Genomic DNA, 23839 nt, shown 5'->3' with positions numbered 1-23839 from the left:
TTCGTCAACTCCACGCGGTTGTCTCCATCCTCTTGGACGTTTGGTGAGTTTTTAATGCACTCTATTCTATTCCCGCCGTGGATATATCTCTCTCTCTCTCTCTCTCTTGGGCCGGCTAGCTATCGTGGCTAAGGCTAACGTTATGTTGGCTAACGTTATGTTGAGCCAGACATGCTCTCTAACACACAAACACACATGCTCTTTCTCTCTCTCTCTCTCTAACACACACAGACATGCTCTATATCTCTCTCTAACACACAAAATGACATGCTCTCTCTCTATATTTCTCTCTCTTTCTAACACACATGCAGGGACAGCTAGTTAGCTTTAGCTACGTTATAATATCGAGTGCTAACGTGTGGTTCAGACAGTCGGGATAGCCATGTCAGCTAGTAGCTAGCTTAGCTAAAGGCTAACTAGCGTTAGCTAACCTAGAGACAGCGCGTGCAGCATTGTTATGCCAAGATGAAGAGGACAGTCATTCGGCAGATGAACTTCGTCAACTCCACGCGGTTGTCTCCATCCTCTTGGACGTTTGGTGAGTTTTTAATGCACTCTATTCTATTCCCGCCGTGGATATATCTCTCTCTCTCTCGGGCCGGCTAGCTATCGTGGCTAAGGCTAACGTTATGTTGGCTAACGTTATGTTGAGCCAGACATGCTCTCTCTCTCTAACACACAAACACACATGCTCTCTCTCTCTCTCTCTCTAACACACACAGACATGCTCTATATCTCTCTAACACACAAAATTACATGCTCTCTCTATATTTCTCTCTTTCTAACACACATATACATGCTCTCTCTCTAACACACACACACAAACAGACATGCTCTCTCTCTATCTCTCTCTTTCTAACACACACAGACATGCTCTATCTATCTCTCTCTCTTCAATTCAAATGGGCTTTATTTCACATTCTTGGATTTCTCCCAGTAGGTATGGGAGTTTTGAGTTATTGTCCATGTTTTCAAAGTCTCTTTGGGTGTTTTGTGGGAAGTATATGTCTTTCTCGATGGCTAGGCTGTGCTCGCTGAGTCTGTACCTAGTCAAGGATCTTCTTAGTATTGGGTCAGTCACAGTGCTCAGGTATTCTGCCACTGTGTACTCTCTGTTTAGGGCCAAATAGCATTTCAATTTGCTCTGGTTTTGGGTTGTTTCTTTCCAATGTGTCTCTCTCTCTGGCCTTGCTCTGGTGGAGGGTCAGGGGCATTGTCGGGTCTGTGCAGCGATAACACTGTATATTGACTGTAGAACGGGAGCTCTCTCTCGCTCTCTCTTGCTATATGTTGACTGTATCATGCCCAGCCTCGGGCAGCGCTATTATTTAAGAATATGTTGACTGTATGAAAAAAGAAAAAATATATACATTTTATTTTTTTACCTTTTAGGGGGGGGGGGGGGGGGGGCTCGCGTTTAAATCTCGCACAGGGCCTCGCATTTCTCCCAGGCGGCCCTGCACACACACACACTTCAGAAACAAACATGGTATCAATGAGAGCATCAATAATACACCTGAGTGAAGTCTAGAAAAAAATTTAAAATGTCTTTATTATTTTTTTTAAGTTAATCGTGAGTTAAAAAAAATAGTGGCGTTAATAGAATCTGGCGATAACGCGTTAATACCGCATTAACTTTGACAGCCTTAATATATACTACACACTACAGCTTATATGTGCTATGGCTGTGCACTGTAAGCCAGACACACTGTCTGTGCACTGTAACTTATATACACTATCCATACACGGTCTTATGGCTACTTTGTGGCTCTGCCCTCTCAAGAGACAAGTTACGTTGTAGTTCAACAGCCATTTTGTTTGGCCTCCTCAAGCCTGGGTCACCCGGATATTAGGCACTACAGATGCAGTAGGCACTGTTTAATGGCCATTTTGTGTCACGGCTCCCTTAACTCTTTGGACGCCAGACCCGATGATAGTCCAGTCGGGTTATCTCGCCGACCGTTCAGCGCCAGAACAGAGTATAGTCTGGTTTTCATCGTTATTTCTTTTATTCGATATTTCCATTCATTACAGGTACACGGACTCGGGGTTAACATGTGGAATCATCCTGAGAATGCCAAAGTGCAATACCGGCCGCATCCACCCAGGTGGCAGTATCGAGCACCCTTTGAAATATTATATCTTGGCCTGTGCGTCGATCAAATGTCTCCGGGCCCACTTTTCTTTGTCAGGCGAGGTGGGCGGGTATCCCGATCCCATTGAGAAGCGTCAAATGCCTCCGATGCATCTGTTGTGGCGGATTATGTTGGCGACATGATGGACACCGGTACTTGGACTCGCGATCAGACAATTCGAATATTCTTTTTGGGGTACCTCCTAGTGAAGGTAAGGATTAAATTATATCAAACCTGTTTTGATCCAACCATGATTTCACCTCGATCGCAACTTGTGTCTGTAACGTTACTCCACAACGTATGCCGTTGGTGACGATCAAAGCATCAAAAAACACCCCCCCCCCCCTTTCATGCATTCATGATTAAATATAATACCCATTTTATATATTTGATTTGGAAATAGTAGCGTGTCCAGGTAAGAAACGGCAACGCTTTTAGTGAAAATCACATTTGACTGTATATCGTCGTTTTCTGGGATTAGACAGGATCACTCTAAAACTATATTCATATTCACCACGGTATAACACGAAAAAATTCATTCTTTTTCATAAATTGAACGATAGATAGGTGATGTCAAATGGGCCATAGTATTGTATCCATAGTGAAGGATGTCGAGGTTTTTTCAATGTATATAATGTATATATTGGGGGAGATGACAGCATCTAAAGGTGCCAGGTCAGAGAGGTAGATGTGGTGGTGGAGACGGTCAGAGAGAGAGAGTCAATGTGTTTAGCAGCAGACTAAGATAGAGCCCAGGGCTTCGAGGTCTTTCAGCTTGTTAAACATAAACACTGATAAGGACTGGGAACAGTGCAGATTTGGTGAGAGAGAACTATGCAGAGATTGACACCTAACCATACTAAAGGTTAAAAGCAGTTGCCATGGCAGCGTCACATAGTAACAAGAAGAGGGGCAGGGCCTGTCATTGCTATGGCGAAGATAATATAATGGAGTTTTCTTCCGGGTACAGTTAGAATGAGAAACGAACCACACCGAAGAGCGCACGCGTTGATCAGAGACTTTCATCCCTCTCCACCCTCGCTGGGTGGGGGAGGGGAGTGACACCTCATCACTAGCTTCGGCTAGCAGATATGGTTGTTGGCTACAACGACCACCGAGAGGGGTAACAGGATATCATTAGAATAATGAATTTAGTGTTCCATCAAAGACTTTCCAAGGACAATACGAGATGGGTAACATCTGAGGCTTTTGTTTATATAATAAACACCGGGTTCCAAGAAAGGTAACATGTCTGACGGTGTGAATTATTATGATTACGGATTGCATTAAAGGGGAATGACCATGAGAAGACGTCGGAGAAAATAAACACAACGCAGAACTACACAAGCCAACAGATGAAGAGGTGATACTGGCCGATTGATCCAAATCTAACAATAGCTATAATATAGAATATATATAGCCCTGCAAACACGCCACTTTAGAGCATTGGCGTGGTAGGAACAAATATGCTCTAGGCTTCCGGCACTGATTGAGTTAACACTTTCGCGGCCACTGGGGCCAGTCTAATATAATGGTTGAGGGCCAGCTTTTGTAAACAAACGTGTGGCTTTTTGTACAGCTAAATCTATACTTTATAGTATTGCTATCTGTCCATTCTCATTGTCAATTGAGTGCATAAACCGTCCCTTCAAAATGGCTTAAAGAAAAAAAAATGCATCAATAGGTTTCCATTTTATAGCGCTGTGAATATAAGCTTTATAGCGGATTTGGTATAGTATATTTTCTGGAAGGCTAGTTATAGAGCTAATAGCTGCTAACGTTATATCCAATGGCATTTCCGTTTTACAGATGCTACAGAAATAACTCAAACTGCATATGATCCGGACGATCCCAAAGCATGTATGCATGAAGGGGGGGGGGGGGGGCGGGGGACGTTGTTTATTATTATTGATTACCAATAACAGTGTTCGTCTAAGTAGCCACATACGCTGGTCGGCTGGTTGAGTATCATAGCAAGCTCTGATTGGGCTGTAATTTACGTGAAAAAGATCTTACCATGAGCCGGTGAGATCCCCCCGAGCATTTCCCCGTTATCGATCGCCATCTGGTAGATTGATATGTCCATTGGCTGATGATAAATCGCCTTATTGCATGGTGAAATCTGCGATTCGAAACGTAATCCAAGCTACAGGCTGCAGATCCAGAATCGTGCTACTCAAATCTCCGTTGAAAGAAAACAAAGAGACTGATCCGTTCGCCCACAGGGCACATTGCAGTAGCGCGATAGCGCCCCTAAGAGGATCTGGCCGGTATTGCACATTTTCGAATTCATAGAGTAGAGAAAATCTGCAGTGCCGCTCGGCGACCTTGAACAGGTTATTAAAATGGAATAAAAGCAAACAACTTCCCACGGATATCTCCGTGATTCTGTCCACAACGCATGGATTCGAAAGCCAGATATATCCGTGCTTCGTCCCCAATGTGTTAAGAGACGGACACACAACGTTGCAGTCCTACACCCTTGTTTGGTGTTTTCTAAAAATAAAAAAAAGTCCTATGCCCGGACTAACCAGATGTTGTGCGCTGTCGATGTAGTAGGACCACAGCCGACTGTGACCTCTTGTTCCTTTTTCTTTTTCTCTCTTTCTCGGTCTTCAAGTCCGTTTTCTTTTTCTCTCTCTCTGTCTTCAAGTCCGTTATGTCGCGGAGGCACTGATTTACAGTTCAATCCGTTGTTTTTCGTTGTTTCTCTCTTCGTTTTTCTTTTTCAAAAACCTAGAGCACCCAGGTGATAGACGTGATGTTACAGCGTTGATGTTGATAGATATGCTCTTATATATGGTTCAGTTGGGAGAAAATGATGGGTGTTACACACATCACAATAATCAAGAGTCCCTTTAACTCATTCCCCGCCAACAACGAGTTTACTCGTTATTGGGCGCCAATCGTTGAACGCCAACAACGAGTATACTCATTTGATCGTTTTTCCTTTTATTCAATATTTGTATTCATTATTCATCCAGGGACCTTGGTGTTACCATAGGGAATTAGTCTGAGGTCGCCAAAGTGCAATACCGGCCGCATCCAACTAGACGGCGGTATCGAGCACCCTTTGTAACCTTGTATCTTGGCCTGTGGAACGGCCAAATGTCTCCGGTTTCATTTTTCTTTATCGGGCGAGGCGAGCGGTTCTCCCGGTTCCATTGAAGCACGTCAAATATCCCTGATCCATATGTTGTGGTGGATTATGCCGTGGACCAAATGGACATCGGATGTACCAGATGGCGATCAAACAATTGGATTATTATTTTTGGAATACTCCCGATCACAGATAAGGACGATCTGACGTCAATTTTAGCTTGATCCTGCAATGCTTTTATACTTGTCAAGTTTTGTGGGTTTTTTTCCCCCTTTGGTACCAGTGCTGCCCAAACTTGAAAGCGGCTTGAAACCTCAACAGAGGACGCTGGGACAACTCGACTTCAATATTGCAGATTTGAATGACTTTTTGGTTCAACACATCATCATTTGTTGCATCATCAGAAGTAGGTTGAAAACCTTTAAATAAAAAACACAAAAATGTGCCACTCCACAAATAACAAGTGCATGCCAAATAATCAAATACACTTCAATTGTAGTATTTTCAGTATATGATTATTTCTTCCCTCCAAACACATTTATATATTCTTTGGCTATTTTACAGACCAAATCAATTAGTTTGAATTTCAATTTAACCAAATGACATGTTATACATCATTTGGCTATTTTACAGACCAAATCAATTTAGTTTGAATTTCAATTTAACCAAATTGCATTTTATACATTCTTTGGCTATTTTACAGACCAAATCAATTAGTTTGAATTTCAATTTAACCAAATTACATTTTATACATTCTTTGGCTATTTTACAGACCAAATCAATTAGTTTGAATTCCAATCTAACCAAATTAGTTTACCAACCTTCCGAATACATTTTACTTTAAATTTAACCAGACCAAATTAATTATGTTTGAATTACATTTAACCAAACAATTGTTACTTGATCATAATGGACCAGATCCAACCCAAAGTAAACAAAACAACTTACCAAAAGGCATCCCCTCCTATCTAGTTACACAGTACACCCAAACATTCATTAATTGGAATGATTCCCACAAAATTGCCACCAACCCAGCCCTCCACAGGTACAACTTATAGTGATTTAAATTGACAATTACACAACTACAAACATACATACCAATGGCGTCTCTGGAGTGATTCTTTCACTTGGTTCCCTCTTTTCTAATTCTAATTGGGCATTCTTCTCCCACTGAAGGAAACTAGTCCTTCCACTGCAAAGAATTTTTTTCCTCTGCCTATTCCACCCCAAGATGGCATTCACACCTGAATTGCATTGCTGCTCATTACCCCCTGCAGCAATCAACTCTCATCACAGCAGCTCAAGGTTGGCGGCCATCTTGTCACACATCATACCCCTTAGAATGTATTAGGAAAAATGAACCATCCCCACATTGTATATATAATATAAATAATATATAATATGAAACAAACATAAATGTAGACATTGTCTTAACAATACTGATCGGGCTGATAAGCGTTTTTAGTGTTCAATACGAATGCCGTTACTGACAATCAAATAATCAGAAACGACCCCCCCCTTTCATGCATTCATGATGGAACATAATACCAATGATATAGATTTGATTTCGGAATAATAGCGTGTACAGGCAAGAAACGGCAACGTCTATAGTGGAATTGACGTATGCGGCTATAACTCAGCATTCCGGGAATTACCCTAGGCCTAGACTATAAACGGTATACGGTATAAACGGTATGAATTTGCGCTACGGTATGGAGGATTTTGACTATACCTTGTGACCGGTAGACTAGAGCAGCTAGTCACAGCAGTAGCAATGACATTAACGTTACTTGACGATTCACTCGGACGTTTGAAGTGGTCGTTGCATAGTGTTTAATTGTACTGAGTTTTTCTCCACTTGCTCACAGACCTTGCCATATAGTTGGCATTTCAATTTGACTAAGGAGGCTGAGAGGAGACTTGCTTTAGCGCAGCAACGGGCTAACATTAGCCGCTAAGCTAACGTTCTAACATGACTCTGCAGCACCAGTTCCATTAGTGAGGAAAGGGGGGGTGGGGTTATATTGACGAGGCTTGACGAGGTTCAAAGATAACATCACATTTATTCGCTATTCGTTTCTTTATATCGCGTTATCCATCGGGCTGCTCCCGTTTCCAACTATGTGTTGACAAGTGACATCCTCTCTCTCTATCTCTCAGCAGACAACAAGGTCTGTTTACATTGGCAATGTTTGCAGAAACACTGGATTAAAATAGACTCATCAGTTATAAACGGTTGAAAAAGAAACAACCCAAACGGTTTATGGCAGACATCGATAAAGCTGCCATGACGTCCTTCCACAAGGTGACGCCAGAGTGCTCTCCCTCCACAGTCAGGCAGCCTGACCGTAGTGCGGATGCCTTCTAGCCATTACTCTTCTGGCTTTGAATGAAATTCCAATCAATCAGAGCACAGTAAAAACATGGATGTGGCACACTAAGCTTATTTAATACTGTATAAACGTTGATTTCCTGCGCAACATAAAAGGAGAAAAGTGAGGTGCGAGTGTTAAGCCACTATCCGACTTCACCCATCCTGTCGCCAGCGTCATCGAATAAGCCTATTTACTCTAAGATTGAAGCTGCGCATCAAATACTCACCGAACACCTCAGAGGGGTTGAGCAGTTCCAACAGTCGCCCTCCTCTCTTGGTTTCATACGTTGCAAAACCGCCATCGGAGTTTCTCATGCTCAACAGCTACGGAGAGACAAGTGAAGAGATTTTCTCAGAGGTTTAAAGGGGATATGCATTGCTATTCCTTGCACTATTTGGGCAACTTTACACAATTCCTGTGAGTCTATGGAAGACATCTGTAAGATTTTTTTCAAAAGAATACATTGTTTTATATTTCTAATGAAGTACTCAAAAGCATAATTTTCCCCACACAGCGTGATACATACGAGAGAGAGAGCGAGAGTGATGCATCCCCGACACACACGCAGTCAAGTTTGTGTGTAAATGCTCCGACGAGGGAGAGAGAGGAGATATGTGTCCCCGACACACACGCAGTCAAGTTTGTGTGTAAATGCCCCGACGAGGGAGAGAGATGGCGCACACACATTTTTACACACACTTCTGCATGGTCCCGCCTGTCCCTCTCTCCATCTCTCTCTCTCTCTCTCTCTCTCCCTCTCTCTCGCTCGCTTGTTCTCTGTCAAAACCCGTTTGAGGAAGTGTCGGGTTACACTATGCGCTACAACCATAGAGGGGGTGTTACTGCAGATCAGCTACTTGCCACGTCGTATTGAGAGTCAAATCAGAACAACTTAGTTGAGTGAGGGAAGATCTCGTGAACTCGAGACTAGACTGATGAGTCAATATGATAATTAACAACATAGACCACATTGATATAATCCCCAATTGCTCGGAAATAATGCTAAACTCTGGAAAAGGCCATTTATAATGCATGGGACCTTTAAGTAAAGTCAAGACAAATTAAATGTATTTATGAAGCACGACCCACGTTGACCAAAGTGCTGTGCAAGCCAAAGCAAGCAAGTCAAATCACAGAAAAAAACTAAAAGAACACCCACGTAATCAGTACACACAGCGCATAAACACAAACCAAACCATGTATCCAAATAATAAAAGTATGTTTGCTCTGTAGACAATAAATGAGGCACCGACTTTATGGGCAAGTCAAATGTTTTGGATTCCCGTTCAGATCTGTTCGCAATATTAGAATTTGGGTGTCAAAACTCAACTTCACATTTTGGGCTCCACAGAGTCTGTAACCCATTCACTCTCTATTGGAGCGGCTACAGATTTTACACCCAGGTGACTTGGTACTCCGATGTCTATCTTTAGAAGAGATCAGTGCGTGTTGTCAAAATGACTGAACTGTCCCTGGGCTTTGGGAATAACACATGTGAACTCTCATGGGTGGCGTTCCTCTTTACGTCGAGTGCTGCTGGGACTGGACGCGCACTCACCACGTTGACAGCGTTGTACAGGCACTCTGAGGGGACATGCTGTCCAACAGAGGGACACAGCTCCTGTAGCAGCATCATCGACTTGAGGCCTTCCGCCGTGCAGTCGGCCACAATCCAGCCACAGTCACGAGTACTGAACGGGAAGCCTCCCTGAGAAGAATGTATATATTAATCCTGGAGACGGAGAACTATAAAAGTCTGTTTTAAGTTGGAAGTGTTCCATACATTCATAGTTAAAAGATAACTTTGCTCTTTTGGAACATAGACCATATTCGCGGTCTGTCTACCATGCACATGACACATAGAGACCATAATTTCACTGATCGGTCCAGTATTGCTAGCTACAATTTCCCTGCAGGCTCTCACTGGGGAAAAAAAGACAGTCTATTGGTGACTTTTCCGTCCTCAGGATATAACTCGCTATAGCTTACTTAAAATGAATCACATGTTTATAATGAAAGGCTTTTATGTACTATATATATTATTTTAAATAACAATTTTAGGCACATACCACTTTTTACAATGTCCCCAAAGCAAATGTTCAGTTTCAATTAGAAACATTTACAGTATAATTATAAATAAGTTGAAATATGCATTTAGTATCATTATAGTTCAAGTTAAAATCTCTCTAATTATAAATATATATAAATGGATAAATTTGTGTTATTTATCATTTTTATTGAATTTACTGTGTGTCCCCAAAATTGCGTTCCACCCTGTTAGTTTGTGGTTTTTAGCCTTCTGAACAAAAGAGAATTAGAAATCCCATGAACCAACATTCAGGAAGTGGAATCACTCATTTGGCGGACAATTCAAAGCAAAGTGAGGTGAGCACCAACGATATGTTGCTTATTTTGCAAGTTTTATGGTGTTAGTCTGTATGTCCTACTCTTACATTTCCACCCCGTTAGGCAAAATTATGAGGAAAGTAAACCACATAAAAAATAAAAGTAAAACATGTTTGATATATATACACTAAAGTATTGTTTAAGTCTGGAGAGCTAGCTAGGTTTTCTGTTTCACAGAGCAACGGCTAATTTGGTTGAAAATGTTCAACCTAACATGGGGGAACCTATCAGGGTGGAACATGCACCTACACATACATATAAATGCTGATACATATCCAATTGTCATGTAAACTGTATTTTACCTATATTTATGTAATGTTTCCAATCCTGACTCTTTGAGGTCTCAAAATTAAAAAGCTAAAGATCCATTCACAGACAGCATCACATAGACCCAGACACTGAAATATGTGGATCAGATTAGATGGAATACGCGTATTAAAAGCAGAGCTATCGTGCCTCCGAGAAGGGGAGATGGAACAAAAGCTCAGAGGGGACTGGGAGGATGTGTACAGAAAACCAGTGTAGAGCGTGGCTTGCTGATGGGATCCCCCAAAATGGACAGACTGAACCTCATTAGTGTACTTGCAGCCATAATTCTCCCTGAAGTCAACATGAATAAGTCATTCGTTGTCCGCAAGTTTCTCCCTCAGCTCCATGTACGCCTGTATTGCCACCGGATGTTGCCGAAATCTTGCCATCCGATCTTGGAACTGGTCTACTGCTTTATCCTCTGTCAGCATCATCTCTTTTTTGACTGTCACAACAGAAATGTCTTCATCTTTATTGACCTCAGTAGATCACTGAGTGAGACCAATAGGATCTGTTGTCACAGGCCTAACCAAAGGAACAGCAGTGAATTGGCATTCTCCACAAACACCATAGGCACAATCATTCACATTGGAACTCTCTCAATCCACCCATAATCCACACATAATTATTATTATTAAGTGCTTGAGCTCTACCAAGTACCTGAAGGTTAAACATGTTATTTACCTGATATAATTCTAAAAACGCAAAAGAACATGATTTTTTCCCCAAAGGTTGGCACATTGAAAAGTCACCAATAGTCAGGAATGACCCAAATAGGATCTAAGGTCCAAAATACCTGACGACTAGTGTCATATTAAATGGCTGCTCTTTTATATAGCGATTTTATCCAAAGCGCTTTACAATTTGTTACTCACATTTTACCCATTCACTCACACATTCACACACCTGGGTTAAGTGTCTTGCTGAAGGACACATCGACACGCTGCCCGGAAATCTAACCGGGAACCTCCGGATTGCCAGACGACTGCTCTACCTCCCGAGCCACTGTCATTATATTACTACTGCACTTTCCAAAAGATTATACACACACACAAAATACACAAGTACATCCACACAAACACACACACACACAAACACAACAAACAAAGAACAAACACAGACATGCGTGTGTAGCAGGTATATAAAATATACTAATGTTGTATTCCACAAAGATCCCCCCCTAGCGTTTTATTTTAAATTGTTTATTATTATTTTTACTCTCATAGTCTTTTATTTTGAAGCCGTCGTCACTTCCTGCCGAAGTGACGTTTTTCCCCTTGCACCTCCCCTCTCGCGCCAGACTATCTGGAATGCTGACAGGGGTAAGACGTGCTTTCAGTGTCTGTAAATATATCAGGTCTAAAAGAACGCACTATTGTAAATAAGTTGCCGGGCAATGAACCGGAGTTGTATATAGTGGTAACTGTGTTAATGTGAACAATTCTGCACTTTTTGTAATGTGGTTTAGCTATGGTGGCGAACTATTGTACGACACATGCTGACTGAGTTTGTGGTTATGGTCTGAGCAATGTGTGTTAGGCCTCGTTCTGATAGCGTGACATTTCTCCCCCACTGTAGCCTATGCAAGTTTGTTGACGCCATCTGCTGGCCAAGTGTTGATATGTGCCTGTGGAATGTCTTCTCAGGTAATTTGAGATATCTTATTGTTTATTTTGTATTATTTCATGGTGTATTTCATTGTAAATGTGATATTTCAATGTACCATTCAAAATGGTCAGACTATCTGGAATGCTGACAGGGCCTATGCAAGTTATTGACGCCATCTGCTGGCCAAGTGTTGATATGTGCCTGTGGAATGTCTTCTCAGGTGAAATAAAACACAATGACTGGCTACAACTGTCTCATCACTTCCAATACACGACGACGACACAGAGGGTGGCCTTTAGACCAGTTACAGTGGTGCCGATGACCAGGACAACACAAGAACCAACGCCAGATTGGTCGCCGGGAAGAGTCGCCGAAGTGAATTTTTTTTTCTTCTTTCTTTAATTTCTGATTTCTGGTTTATTGAAAAATATTGTGACCAACGTATATATATATTTTTCTTCTTTTTCCTGGTATAGGAATAGCCAACAGAAAAATATAGTGACCTGTATATATATTTTTCTTCTTTTTCCTGGTATAGGAATAGCCAATTGAAAAATATAGTGACCTGATTAAATATTTTTCTTTTCCTCTTTTGTGGTGGAATAGCCAATTGAAAAATATAGTGACCTGATTAAATATTTTTCTTTTCCTCTTTTGTGGTGGAATAGCCAGGAAAAATATTATAATCAAATATTTCTCCACTCTTTTGGCATAGTATTGGTAATGGCCAAGGTAAACATATTGTGATCCGCGGAGAATATTTAATTTTTTTCCCCTTCTTTGTTGATAGCCCATTTTAGGAAATAAAATAGAATGGATCACGATAATGTAGAGGTGGAGGCCGTTTCAGAGGGCGGGTCTGTTGTAGAGGGGGGAGCCATTGAGGAGAGGGTGGTTCATGGCCCTAGTGATTTTGCGTCCGGGAGGGGGGCACAGCTGTTGGCTCGATTTAACTCGCTGGGCTGGCAGGGTGGTGAAGGGAGGTCACGAGCGCCCAGTCAGACCCAGCAGGTTAGTGCCCCGGGCAATGAAGGTTCCCCAGTCTTCACCTCAACCCATCTACCGAGCCACACACCCTTTGCCCACAGGCCTACCTTTTCACCTACGGCCATCCCCGACAGGAACGACCCAGCATTGAGTGACCTGATATCACACATCGCCCAGCAGGTGGGACAGTCAATATCGGCTCAGATGAGGGGAGAGAGCCGGGCGAATGAAGGCAGTCAAGAGCGGGTTCAATACCCGGGTGGGAGCCAACCACGCGTCGACTCCACACTCAACCTGACTGGTGTAAAGCTGGTCATGCAGTCGGATGTGAGGGAGCCTCCAGTGTACAGAGGAGATGGGTCTGACAAGCTCTCAGTGCATGAGTGGGAGGAGCTCATGGACACCTACCTGAGGAAGAGAGGTATAGGAGTGGACGAGCAGCATCAGGAGATGTTGTCCAGACTGATGGGCAGAGCCAGAGACATTGTAAAGATAACGCTCCGTAGCAACCCGTTACTAAAGCCTCAAGAGAACCCGAGGGTTGTGACTGACAGACTGAAACAACATTTCGGTGGCGTGTCATGCTCAAGTATGCCTCTTGCGGATTTCTATAACACTGTGCCTGTGTCAGGGGAGGACCCTGTCGAGTATTGGATCCGACTTAACAAGGCTGTTGATGCAGCAGAGGAGGGCCTGAGCAGGCATGGGCGACATATTGATGACCCCCGTCGAGAGGTGACCATGATGTTCGTAAAGTATTGCCCTGATCCTTCCCTTGCTGCAATCTTGCGGTTCAAAGCGCCAGAGAAGTGGACAGCTGGTGAAATACAGGAACATGTTGACCGTCATCAGATCAGCATGAGAGGACAGCGGGACGCCAGAACAAACCGTGCAGGTCTGGGGAGACCTTTAACAGTTCATGTCCAGACACCTGTGTTCGAGGGGTTGTCTACGCCTAACCTTCCAGAGTCGCCCCCTGTCCAGGTGGGAGCGAGTGTCACGTCTGCTCCTCAGATAGATGGGAACTGTCTGATGACTTTGATTGGCCTGCTTGACCGGACACTCTCCCAGAACAGTCAAGCGATGGCGCAGAATAGCCAAGTAATGGCTCAGAGCTACCAGCCGATGGCTCAGAACATTCTGCCGATCCCTCAGAGCTACCAGCCGATGGCTCAGAACATTCTGCCGATCCCTCAGAGCTACCAGCCGATGGCTCAGAACATTCTGCCGATCCCTCAGAGCTACCAGCCGATGGCTCAGAACAACCAGCCAATGTATGGACGACAACAGTTTGACTGCAAGATATGCAGATCGGCGGAGCACTCCACTGTGGCACACTGCATGCGGGAGCACCTGTGTTTGGGTTGCTTTAAACCTGGCCATATCCACAGAGACTGTCGCAGTTCCCCTCCCAGACAGAGAGGCCAGGGCGCGCGCTCACCCAGAGAGCAGCAGTCTTTAAACTGACTAACCCGCATTGGAGGAGGGAACGTGTGGGTGAGGACAGTCAGACCCTCAGTGCTGAAAGTGAACATGAACAGTGTTATGTGAAAGAGTGCAGTGCAGCACCGGCTGGTGTGAAGATCATAGCACAGAACACGCAAAGAGTTGAGCCGTATGATGAGCTGTTCTATGCTCCAGTCAACGTGAATAATATGTTTCAGATGCAAGGGATGCTCGACTCAGGCTCCATGGCCTGTACTTTCAGTGAAGATGCAGAGGAAAGGATGTTGAGGAAAAGTATTGCAAGAACAAAGACCGATGACTGAGGACGTGGTTTTAGTGGGGTGTGGAGGAAAACTCACTAAACCGAAGTGTGTGTACGAAGTTGAACTGAAAGTATATGGAGTGAGCTGCATCGTACCGGTCCTTGTGGTGCCGGGCCAGAGGGATGATCTCATCATCGGCACGAATGTAATCAAGTTCCTCATGCACAAGTTGAAGGACAGTGACGATTACTGGCGGCTCATCTCCGTCTGTAGCCCATCCTCATCCCCAGGGTGTGAACAGTTCTTGGACCTCATGGCGAATACGTCCCGATGGAGGGGTGATAAGGTACCGGATAAGATCGGCACGGTCAAGCTCAAGCAGTCGATCACTCTTCTGGCGATGCAAGAACACCTCGTCTGGGGTAAACTACCCAAGAATACCGTCATGTCGCCGGGAAGCACTGTGATGGTGGAGCCGACTTCGTCAAGGTCCATGCCACGTAATATCATGGTTGGTCGGGTCGTGACACCTCTGTGGGGTGATGGGTGGGTCCCCATGAAGGTCACCAACCTGTCTGATAGACCTGTTACGCTGAAGAGGAACTGTAAGCTGGCAGATGTGTCTCCCTGCTTAGTTGTGGAGGATTTGGAGCTACTCCAAGGCTGTAGTCGGATCAACAGCGCTCCCCCGACTGAGCACCATACGGCAACCAGTCCCTCTGACTTCGAGCAGAGGCTACGTGATGTTGGTCTTGACAAACTCGATATCCAACCCTGTCATACCAGCAACGCAGGAAAGGAGAAGTTGGTCCAGCTGCTCGAGTCTTACACCGACATCTTCTCCAAGCATGAGATGGACTGTGGTGAGGCAAAGGGCTTCGTCCACCGCATTCGACTGACCGATGATCGTCCATTCCGCCTTCCTTACCGGAGAGTACCCCCTACTCACTACCAGAAACTACGACAGGTCTTGACAGACATGGAGCAGCAAGGGATAATCCGAAAATCAGTGAGTGATTATGCTTCACCGCTGGTGATGGTATGGAAAAAGGACGGTAATCTGAGGATCTGCACCGATTTCCGATGGTTGAATGCAAGAACACTGAAAGACGCCCATCCTCTTCCACATCAGTCGGACTGTCTGGCCGCCTTGGGGGGGAACACCTTCTTCAGCACGATGGACTTGACGTCCGGCTTCTACAACGTTCCCATGGCTGAAGAGGATAAGAGATACACGGCGTTCACTACACCGATAGGCCTGCATGAGTATAATAGAATGCCGCAGGGACTGTGCAATAGTCCTGCCTCATTTATGCGCATGATGCTGAGTATATTCGGGGACATGAACTTCAGCAGCCTGTTATGCTATCTGGACGACCTACTGGTCTTCGGATCGACGGAAGAGGAGGCGTTACAAAGACTGGAGGTCGTCTTCCAGCGACTGCGAGACCACAACCTCAAGTTGAGCCCGAAAAAGTGTCATCTGATGAGGTCGTCTGTCAAGTTTCTGGGCCATATCATAGATGGTAACGGAGTGGCTGTGGATCCTGCGAAGGTGGAGGTCATATCCAGCATGTCTAGCACAGATCTGATGGAGGAAGACGGGTGCACGCCCTCAGTACGGAGGATCAAGTCCTATCTGGGAATGGTCTTCTTCTATCAGCACTTCATCCCTAATTGCTCTTCCATCGCCAAACCGCTGTTCGCCCTGACTGGGGGACAGAAGAGGAAAGGGAGGACGAAGGTGAAGGTGAAGGCAGGAACATTTAGGAGACTGGGACCCGATGACTGGACTTCAGAGTGTGATGTCGCCTTTGTCAGTCTAAGAGAGAGTCTGCTGGACTGTGTGGTTCTGGCGCATCCTGATTTCTCACGTCCCTTGATTCTGTCGACTGATGCTTCATTGGACGGGCTCGGGGCGGTGTTGTCACAAGTACCAGCTGGTGAAAGTAAAGCGCGCCCCATAGCTTTCGCAAGCAAGACCCTGAGCAGTTCTCAGAAGAATTACCCAGCCCATCGACTCGAGTTTTTGGCACTGAAGTGGAGTGTGTGTGACAAGTTCAGCCATTGGCTGAAGGGCAACTCCTTCACTGTATGGACGGACAATAATCCACATACCTATATAATGACAAAGCCTAAGCTCGACGCTTGTGAACAACGGTGGGTCGCGAAGCTCGCTCCTTATACGTTCAGCCTGAAGCACATCGCAGGAGTCAAGAATGTGGTGGCTGATGCTCTCAGTCGGGATCCGTTTGCCAAGACGGTTGGGCGCCGGCTGGTCACTGAGTCCTACGGCAATCTACTCGCCGAAGCGGGTGAGGTTGGAGTGAACGGAGTTCAAGATGCCTTCCGTTTGAGGGTCCAGTGTCAACGGGCGGAGAGGTCAGAGAGCATCGCGGTGATGCAGTCCCAGTGTTCGCCGCCCCTGTGTAACAGCGCTGTGAAGGCGGTCCTTGATTCTCATGACCATTGGGATGCAGCTGCAGAGTCCAGGGCGACAGAGTTGGTCCAGACCGTTCAACATCTTGCTCCGCCGGGACAGGATTCGCTGCCTGCCTTTTCCCTGACAGAGCTTCAGAGGAGCCAAGAGAGTGACCCTGACATCTCAAAGGTCACGTCTTTTCTGACTCGACAGAGGAGGCCATCGAGGCGAGAGAGAGACGGTCTGGGCGCGAGTGCTCTGGTGCTGATCAGACAATGGGAGAGACTGAAGGTCACTGACGGAGTGCTCTATAGAGTCACCAAAGATCCGTTGAGCAAGCAGAGGAGGCTTCAGTTCGTCTTACCCCGGAGTCTAGTGGACAAGGCCTTGCGGGGCGTGCATGACCTGGCCGGACATCAAGGGCAGGCAAGGACGATCTACCTGACAAGACAACGCTTCTTTTGGCCGAGGATGGAGCGCCAAGTCAAGGACTATGTGAAGTGCTGCCAGAGGTGCATTTTGGCCAAGACACCAGATCCAGCTGCCAGGGCTCCACTAGAGAGTATAAGGACCTCCGCTCCCATGGAACTAGTGTGTTTGGACTTCTGGAGTGCAGAGGATAACAATCAGCGTTCAGTAGATGTCCTTGTCTTGACGGATCATTTCACGAAGTTGGCACATGCCTTTCCCTGCTCGAATCAACAAGCGAAGCAAGTTGCGAGGAAGTTGTGGGATCACGTGTTCTGTGTGTATGGATTTGCGAAGCGCATACATACGGATCAAGGAGCCAACTTCGAGAGCGAGCTCATTGCGGAACTGCTTAGACTGTCGGGAGTCTCCAAGTCACACACTACCGCCTACCATCCCATGGGGAACGGAGGGACTGAGAGGTTTAACAGAACCCTGGGAGGCATGATCCGTTCGCTGCCGCTGAGGGAGAAGGCCAGGTGGCCTCAGCAAATACAGACTCTGACGTTTGCATACAATGCGACGGTGCATGAGACAACTGGGTATGCACCTTTCCACCTAATGTTTGGGCGGGTTCCGAGGCTCCCTGTTGATGTGATGTTCGGACAAGTTCTGCATGACCCAGTGGTTGTTGACTACAGCAGTTACGCGACAACGCTTATGTCCCACCTCCATGAAGCAGCAGACGTTGCTCGGAGACATGCTGTCAAGGAGCAAGACAAGCAAGCCAGGGGTTATAACCGTAAAGTCAAGGGGATCTGCTTGAACGTGGGAGACAGGGTGCTCCTCGCAAACAAAGGTGAGAGGGGGAAGAAGAAACTTGCGGACAAGTGGGAACCAACAGTCTATACTGTCATGGACAGCAACCCACAGACTCATGTCTACAAGTTGGAAGATGACAAGGGGAAGACGAGAGTGGTGCATCGCAACCTGATTTTGGATATCAGCTTCCTACCCATAGAGACTGCTGATGGGAACGCGCCGGGGACTGAAGACAGTCTTGGAGGATCAGAGGATGGGTCTCAGATGGGCCTCATCAACTCTCTGGAGGAAGAGAGAGGATCAGAGGACGGGTCTCAGATGGGTCTCATCAACTCTCTGGAGGGCGAGAGGGGTTCAGAGGATAGGACGGAGGCTTGGGTGTTGAGTGGGGCTGGAGAGGCTACCAGTCATGGCTCCTGTGACGTAGCTGATGTGGACGAAGATCAGTCTGATATAGAGACAGTGCCGGTGGTTGATGCGAGTAGTGCCCAGTCCTCCAGACCAGTGTCTACAGTTGACACTTCAGACACAGTGCCAAGGGCCCCGACCGTTATTCCGGTAGTCATTCCGGCTATTGTAGAGCGGGACCGAGACTGCCGTGCACCTGCACTGAGGGGCACAGAGGGTGTAGTCAGGACACGGGCTGGCAGGGTGGTTAGAGGAGTCAACCGTTTGATAGAGACGATGGTTCAGAGGCCGTTCGGTTGGTAGGAGTTCCCAGTCTCTTCTAACTCTGTCCTAGGCTTTCTGTGCTGTCTCTTTCAGTTTTTTTTGTTTTATTGATTTTTATTTTATCTTGCACTGTGACACTGTGACACATGTGGCGTATTTACCACATGTGCTCACAGATGAGGTATGGGATTCGAGTAGGCCGGGTGGTTTGGTGTACAAGGCACCGAGTGATTCTAGGAGAAACATAGGACCGATCATCTTTTTGTTTTCTCTGAACCTGTGTGACAGGTGACTTATAGTTGATTTTGAAGAAGTGTATCTTCAGGTAAACCCGTGCCGGTTCTGACGTAGTGTTGGAGGTCCCAGTTAGTGTGTCCTGTGGTTCGGGATTTTAGCGGAATTCAGGGGGGGGGAGTATGTAGCAGGTATATAAAATATACTAATGTTGTATTCCACAAAGATCCCTCCCTAACGTTTTATTTTAAATTGTTTATTATTATTTTTACTCTCATAGTCTTTTATTTTGAAGCCGTCGTCACTTCCTGCCGAAGTGACGTTTTTCCCCTTGCACCTCCCCTCTCGCACCAGACTATCTGGAATGCTGACGGGGGTAAGACGTGCTTTCAGTGTCTGTAAATATATCAGGTCTAAAAGAACGCACTATTGTAAATAAGTTGCCGGGCAATGAACCGGAGTTGTATATAGTGGTAACTGTGTTAATGTGAACAATTCTGCACTTTTTGTAATGTGGTTTAGCTATGGTGGCGAACTATTGTACGACACATGCTGACTGAGTTTGTGGTTATGGTCTGAGCAATGTGTGTTAGGCCTCGTTCTGATAGCGTGACATTTCTCCCCCACTGTAGCCTATGCAAGTTTGTTGACGCCATCTGCTGGCCAAGTGTTGATATGTGCCTGTGGAATGTCTTCTCAGGTAATTTGAGATATCTTATTGTTTATTTTGTATTATTTCATGGTGTATTTCATTGTAAATGTGATATTTCAATGTACCATTCAAAATGGTCAGACTATCTGGAATGCTGACAGGGCCTATGCAAGTTATTGACGCCATCTGCTGGCCAAGTGTTGATATGTGCCTGTGGAATGTCTTCTCAGGTGAAATAAAACACAATGACTGGCTACAACTGTCTCATCACTTCCAATACACGACGACGACACAGAGGGTGGCCTTTAGACCAGTTACACGTGCACAGACACACCCACATAAGGAAACCTCTCTTATCAAGTCCGGGCTCCATATCATCAGAATGTTTGTCCTTGAAATCTTATCTCACCTTGTTCATCTGTCTGTAGTACTTCTGGTATTCCGGAGGATTCTCTGGTATCTGACAGAGCAGCAGACAAAACTGGCTTCAGGAATTTGCATGAAAACACATCACTGTCAAATAAAGTCAGTCAGACGTGAATGTGCTGCTCCATCTCCCTTATGGGAAATTGCAGCGAGGAGCACCAATGTTCTGCCTGAAGAATAAGCAAGGAGCACCAACCAAAGCCCTGGGTCTCCTCTTTCCGGACTACAGCGGTTTCATGATGGCTTCCTTTATTTGCATGACTTGCGTCTAATTCATCCGGTTTCTGATCCAATGCACTGAGATTTCTATAAACGTATATTTAGCTAATAACACTTAAAATCATTGGTAAACAAACGTAGTGCTGAAAATATACACTTCGACTGCCGTTTTGATAGGGTTAGGGTCTTTACTCTTGGCTACATTTGAAAAAGAAACAACTAATTAATTAATACGGACTGTATAACCCATTCAGTGCCAACCACGAGTATAGTCGGGTTAACTCGCCATTGCTTGAGTGGCAATCACGAGTATAGTCGGGTTTTAATCGTTATTTCTTTTATTAGCGATATCCATACATGTTTCATCCATCCAGCCTGACGTTATCATTGGGAATGGGTGTGAGCTCGCAAAGGGCAAATACCGCCGCCCATCGTCTCCCGGATGGTATTGCACATCATTGGATTGGATTGGCTGGGACTGTGCATAAAAAAAATAAGTCCGGTCCAGGTTTTACTTCTCGGGCATAAATCTGGATACTATTGCATTGACTGGGGGGACTGGAAGCATTGTGGATTATGTGTTTTGGACTATAACGTTGGATCAATGGACGTGATCGATATTTGGAATGGCGATCAGGAATTGGATTAATCTTTTTGCATTTACATTTACATTTAGTCATTTAGCTGATGCTAAATGACTAAAAAAAAACGACTTACATGTTCTGTACGAGAAGCCATCAGGAAGGGCACAACTCTATCAGCTGAGCAACAATGTTCATCAAAGTGTTGAGTGCTACAGTGTAGGTTAGTTTATTAGGACAAGTGCATGACAGTACGGTTAGTTAGGGTTAGATTTTTATTTATTCAGATAATGGTTGAAGAAGTGCGTCTTTAGTCGACGGCGAAAGATTGGACGTGTTTCGGCTGTCCTAACTGGGGTGGGTAGTTCATTTCACCATTGTGGGGCAAGGACTGAGAATAGGCGACTTCTCTTTGATGACCCTCCCGGAGCTTGGCTAGGAGTAGGTCTGAGGCGGCCAGAAGATGCAGAGCGTAGGGGTCTTGAGGGTGTGTAGTTAGAGACCATTGACCGGAGGTAGGCGGGAGCAGTTCCCTTTGCCGCACGGTATGCTAGGTCGAGGGCCTTGAAGCGGATTCGTGCAGCAATGGGGAGCCAGTGCAGGTCCCTAAGAAGTGGGGTGACATGGGCCGACTTCGGTAGGTTTGAGATCAGGCGGGCCGCTGCGTTCTGAATGAGTTGAAAAGGCTTAGTGGCAGTGGCCGGGAGGCCAGCAAGCAGTGCGTTGCAGTAGTCGAGGCGGGAGATGACTGTTGATTGGACAAGGAGTTGGGTGGCTTCTTTTGTCAGGAAGGGGCGGATCCTTCTGACGTTGCTCAGGAGGAATCGGCAGGTTCTGGTTGTCGCTGCGATGTGAGCAGAGAAGTTCAACTGGTCGTCGAGGACAACACCAAGGTTCTTGGCGGTCAGGGACGCGGTCACAGCTGCATTCTCGACTGTGATGGAAAGGTCGGTCAGGGCGGAGGATTTGGCCGGCAGGTGGAGCAAATCTGTTTTGCTTAGGTTCAGTTTGAGGTGGTTGGTCGTCATCCAGGCGGAGATGTCGGACAGACAGGGACGCTCAGAGACGTGGATATCTGAGGGAGGGAAGGAGAGGAAGAGTTGAGTATCGTCGGCATAACAATGGTAGGAGAAGCCATGAGACGTGATAATGTTACCCAGTGATTTAGTGTAGAGGGAGAAGAGAAGGGGTCCTAAAACCGAGCCCTGGGGGACACCCGTCCGCAGGGGGCGGGTGGCCGACAGGGTCCCTCTCCATGACACTTGGTAGGAGCGGTCATTGAGGTATGATGACAGCCATGTCAGCGCAGAGCCAGCCACTCCCATTCCTGCGAGGACCGCAAGGAGGATCTGGTGGTTGATTGTGTCGAAGGCTGCAGATAGATCTAGGAGAATCAGGACAGAGGAGAGGCCTTTCGCTTTTGCTAAGTGAAGTGCCTCTGTGACCGCAATGAGGGCTGTCTCTGTGGAGTGACCAGTCCTGAAGCCTGACTGATTAGGGTCTAGGTCATTCTGTAAGAGATAAGCAGTAAGTTGGTTGGATACAGCACGTTCAAGTGTTTTAGAAAGGAAGGAGAGAAGAGAGACAGGACGGTAGTTGCCTATGACGGTAGGGTTCAGGGATGTTTTTTTTATGAGGGGCGTGACTCTGGCTTGTTTTAGGGAGGTGGGGACCACCCCCGAGTTGAGTGAGGAGTTGATGGTTGCAGTTAGGAATGGGAGGATGTCTGGTGCTATGGTCTGGAGGAGTGGGGAGGGTAGCCGGTCCAGCTGGCATGTAGTCGGACGGTTCGACGTTACCAGTGTCAGGGTCTCGGCTTCTGTAATGGGAGAGAAAGATGACGAGGATGAGGTTCTCGATTCAGCATTTGGAATGGGTGGGGGTTGGGAGAAGGAGCTGCGGATGTTCTCCACTTTTTTCTCAAAGAAGATCGCAAAGTCTTCGGCAGAGAAAGATGAGGGAGGGGGGGGGGGGTGGGGGGGGAGTGAGGAGGGAGGACATGGTAGCATGCAGTTTGCGTAGATTCTTGGCAGAGGCCTCGATCCTATGGTGAAAGAAAGAAGCTTTGACATTAGTAATGGTTTTGGAGAATGTTAACAAGAGGTTGTGATATGTATCGATGTCAGCAGTGAGGCGTGACTTTCTATACTTCCTTTCAGCTGCTCTCAGGACCTGTCTTTGTTCTCTCACTGGATCTGTCAGCCATGGACTGGGTGGGGAACGGCGGGCAGGTTTCTCAACGAGGGGACAGAGCTTGTCGAAGGAGGTTGTAAGGGCTGAGAGGAGGGTGGAGGTTGCCATCTCTGCGGAGAGAGCAGAGAAGGTGTCACTCAAAGGTAGAGCGGATAGTATGTCAGAGGAGAGGGTGGAGGGGGATAGGGAGGCCAGGTTGCGTCTGAGTGAGACGGTTTGAGTTGGGGTGAAGACCTTTCGGTTAAGCATGAGAGTTAGTGAGAAGGATATGAAGGAATGGTCAGATACATGTAGGGGAGTTACCGTGGTGTTAATGATGCTGGAGTTACGGGAAATTATGAGATCCAAGGAGTTGCCTGCTTTGTGGGTGGGAGGCATGGCAGTGGGAGTCAGGTCAAACGATTGTAGGAGGGAGACTACTATGACTGACTGAGATGAGTCAGGCAGGTTGAAGTCGCCCAATAGAAGGAGAGGGGTACCATCTTCCGGTAAGGAGCTTAGAAGCATGTCCAGCTCATCTGTGAAGTGATCGAGCGGACCTGGAGGGCGGTAGAGTGTAACAATGGTGAGATTGAAAGGAT

General features: G+C 46.0%; 1 protein-coding gene across 1 annotated transcript in view; it reads right to left on the bottom strand.

Annotated features, from left to right (window-relative positions):
• lss (lanosterol synthase (2,3-oxidosqualene-lanosterol cyclase)) overlaps nt 1-23839 on the bottom strand; it is a 119722-nt gene that overhangs the window by 20320 nt on the left and 75563 nt on the right. The window contains exons 14-16 of the mRNA XM_084309580.1: nt 20249-20299; nt 9169-9318; nt 7837-7933 (exon numbers count right to left, since the gene is read on the bottom strand). Coding sequence (XP_084165706.1) covers nt 7837-7933; nt 9169-9318; nt 20249-20299 — 298 coding nt within the window. The remainder of the gene's footprint in view (nt 1-7836; nt 7934-9168; nt 9319-20248; nt 20300-23839) is intronic.

This window comes from Notolepis coatsorum (assembly GCF_963971535.1).
Source record: "Notolepis coatsorum genome assembly, chromosome: 3".
Taxonomy (NCBI): domain Eukaryota; kingdom Metazoa; phylum Chordata; class Actinopteri; order Aulopiformes; family Paralepididae; genus Notolepis; species Notolepis coatsorum.
This window is presented reverse-complemented; position numbering and strand designations above follow the sequence as displayed.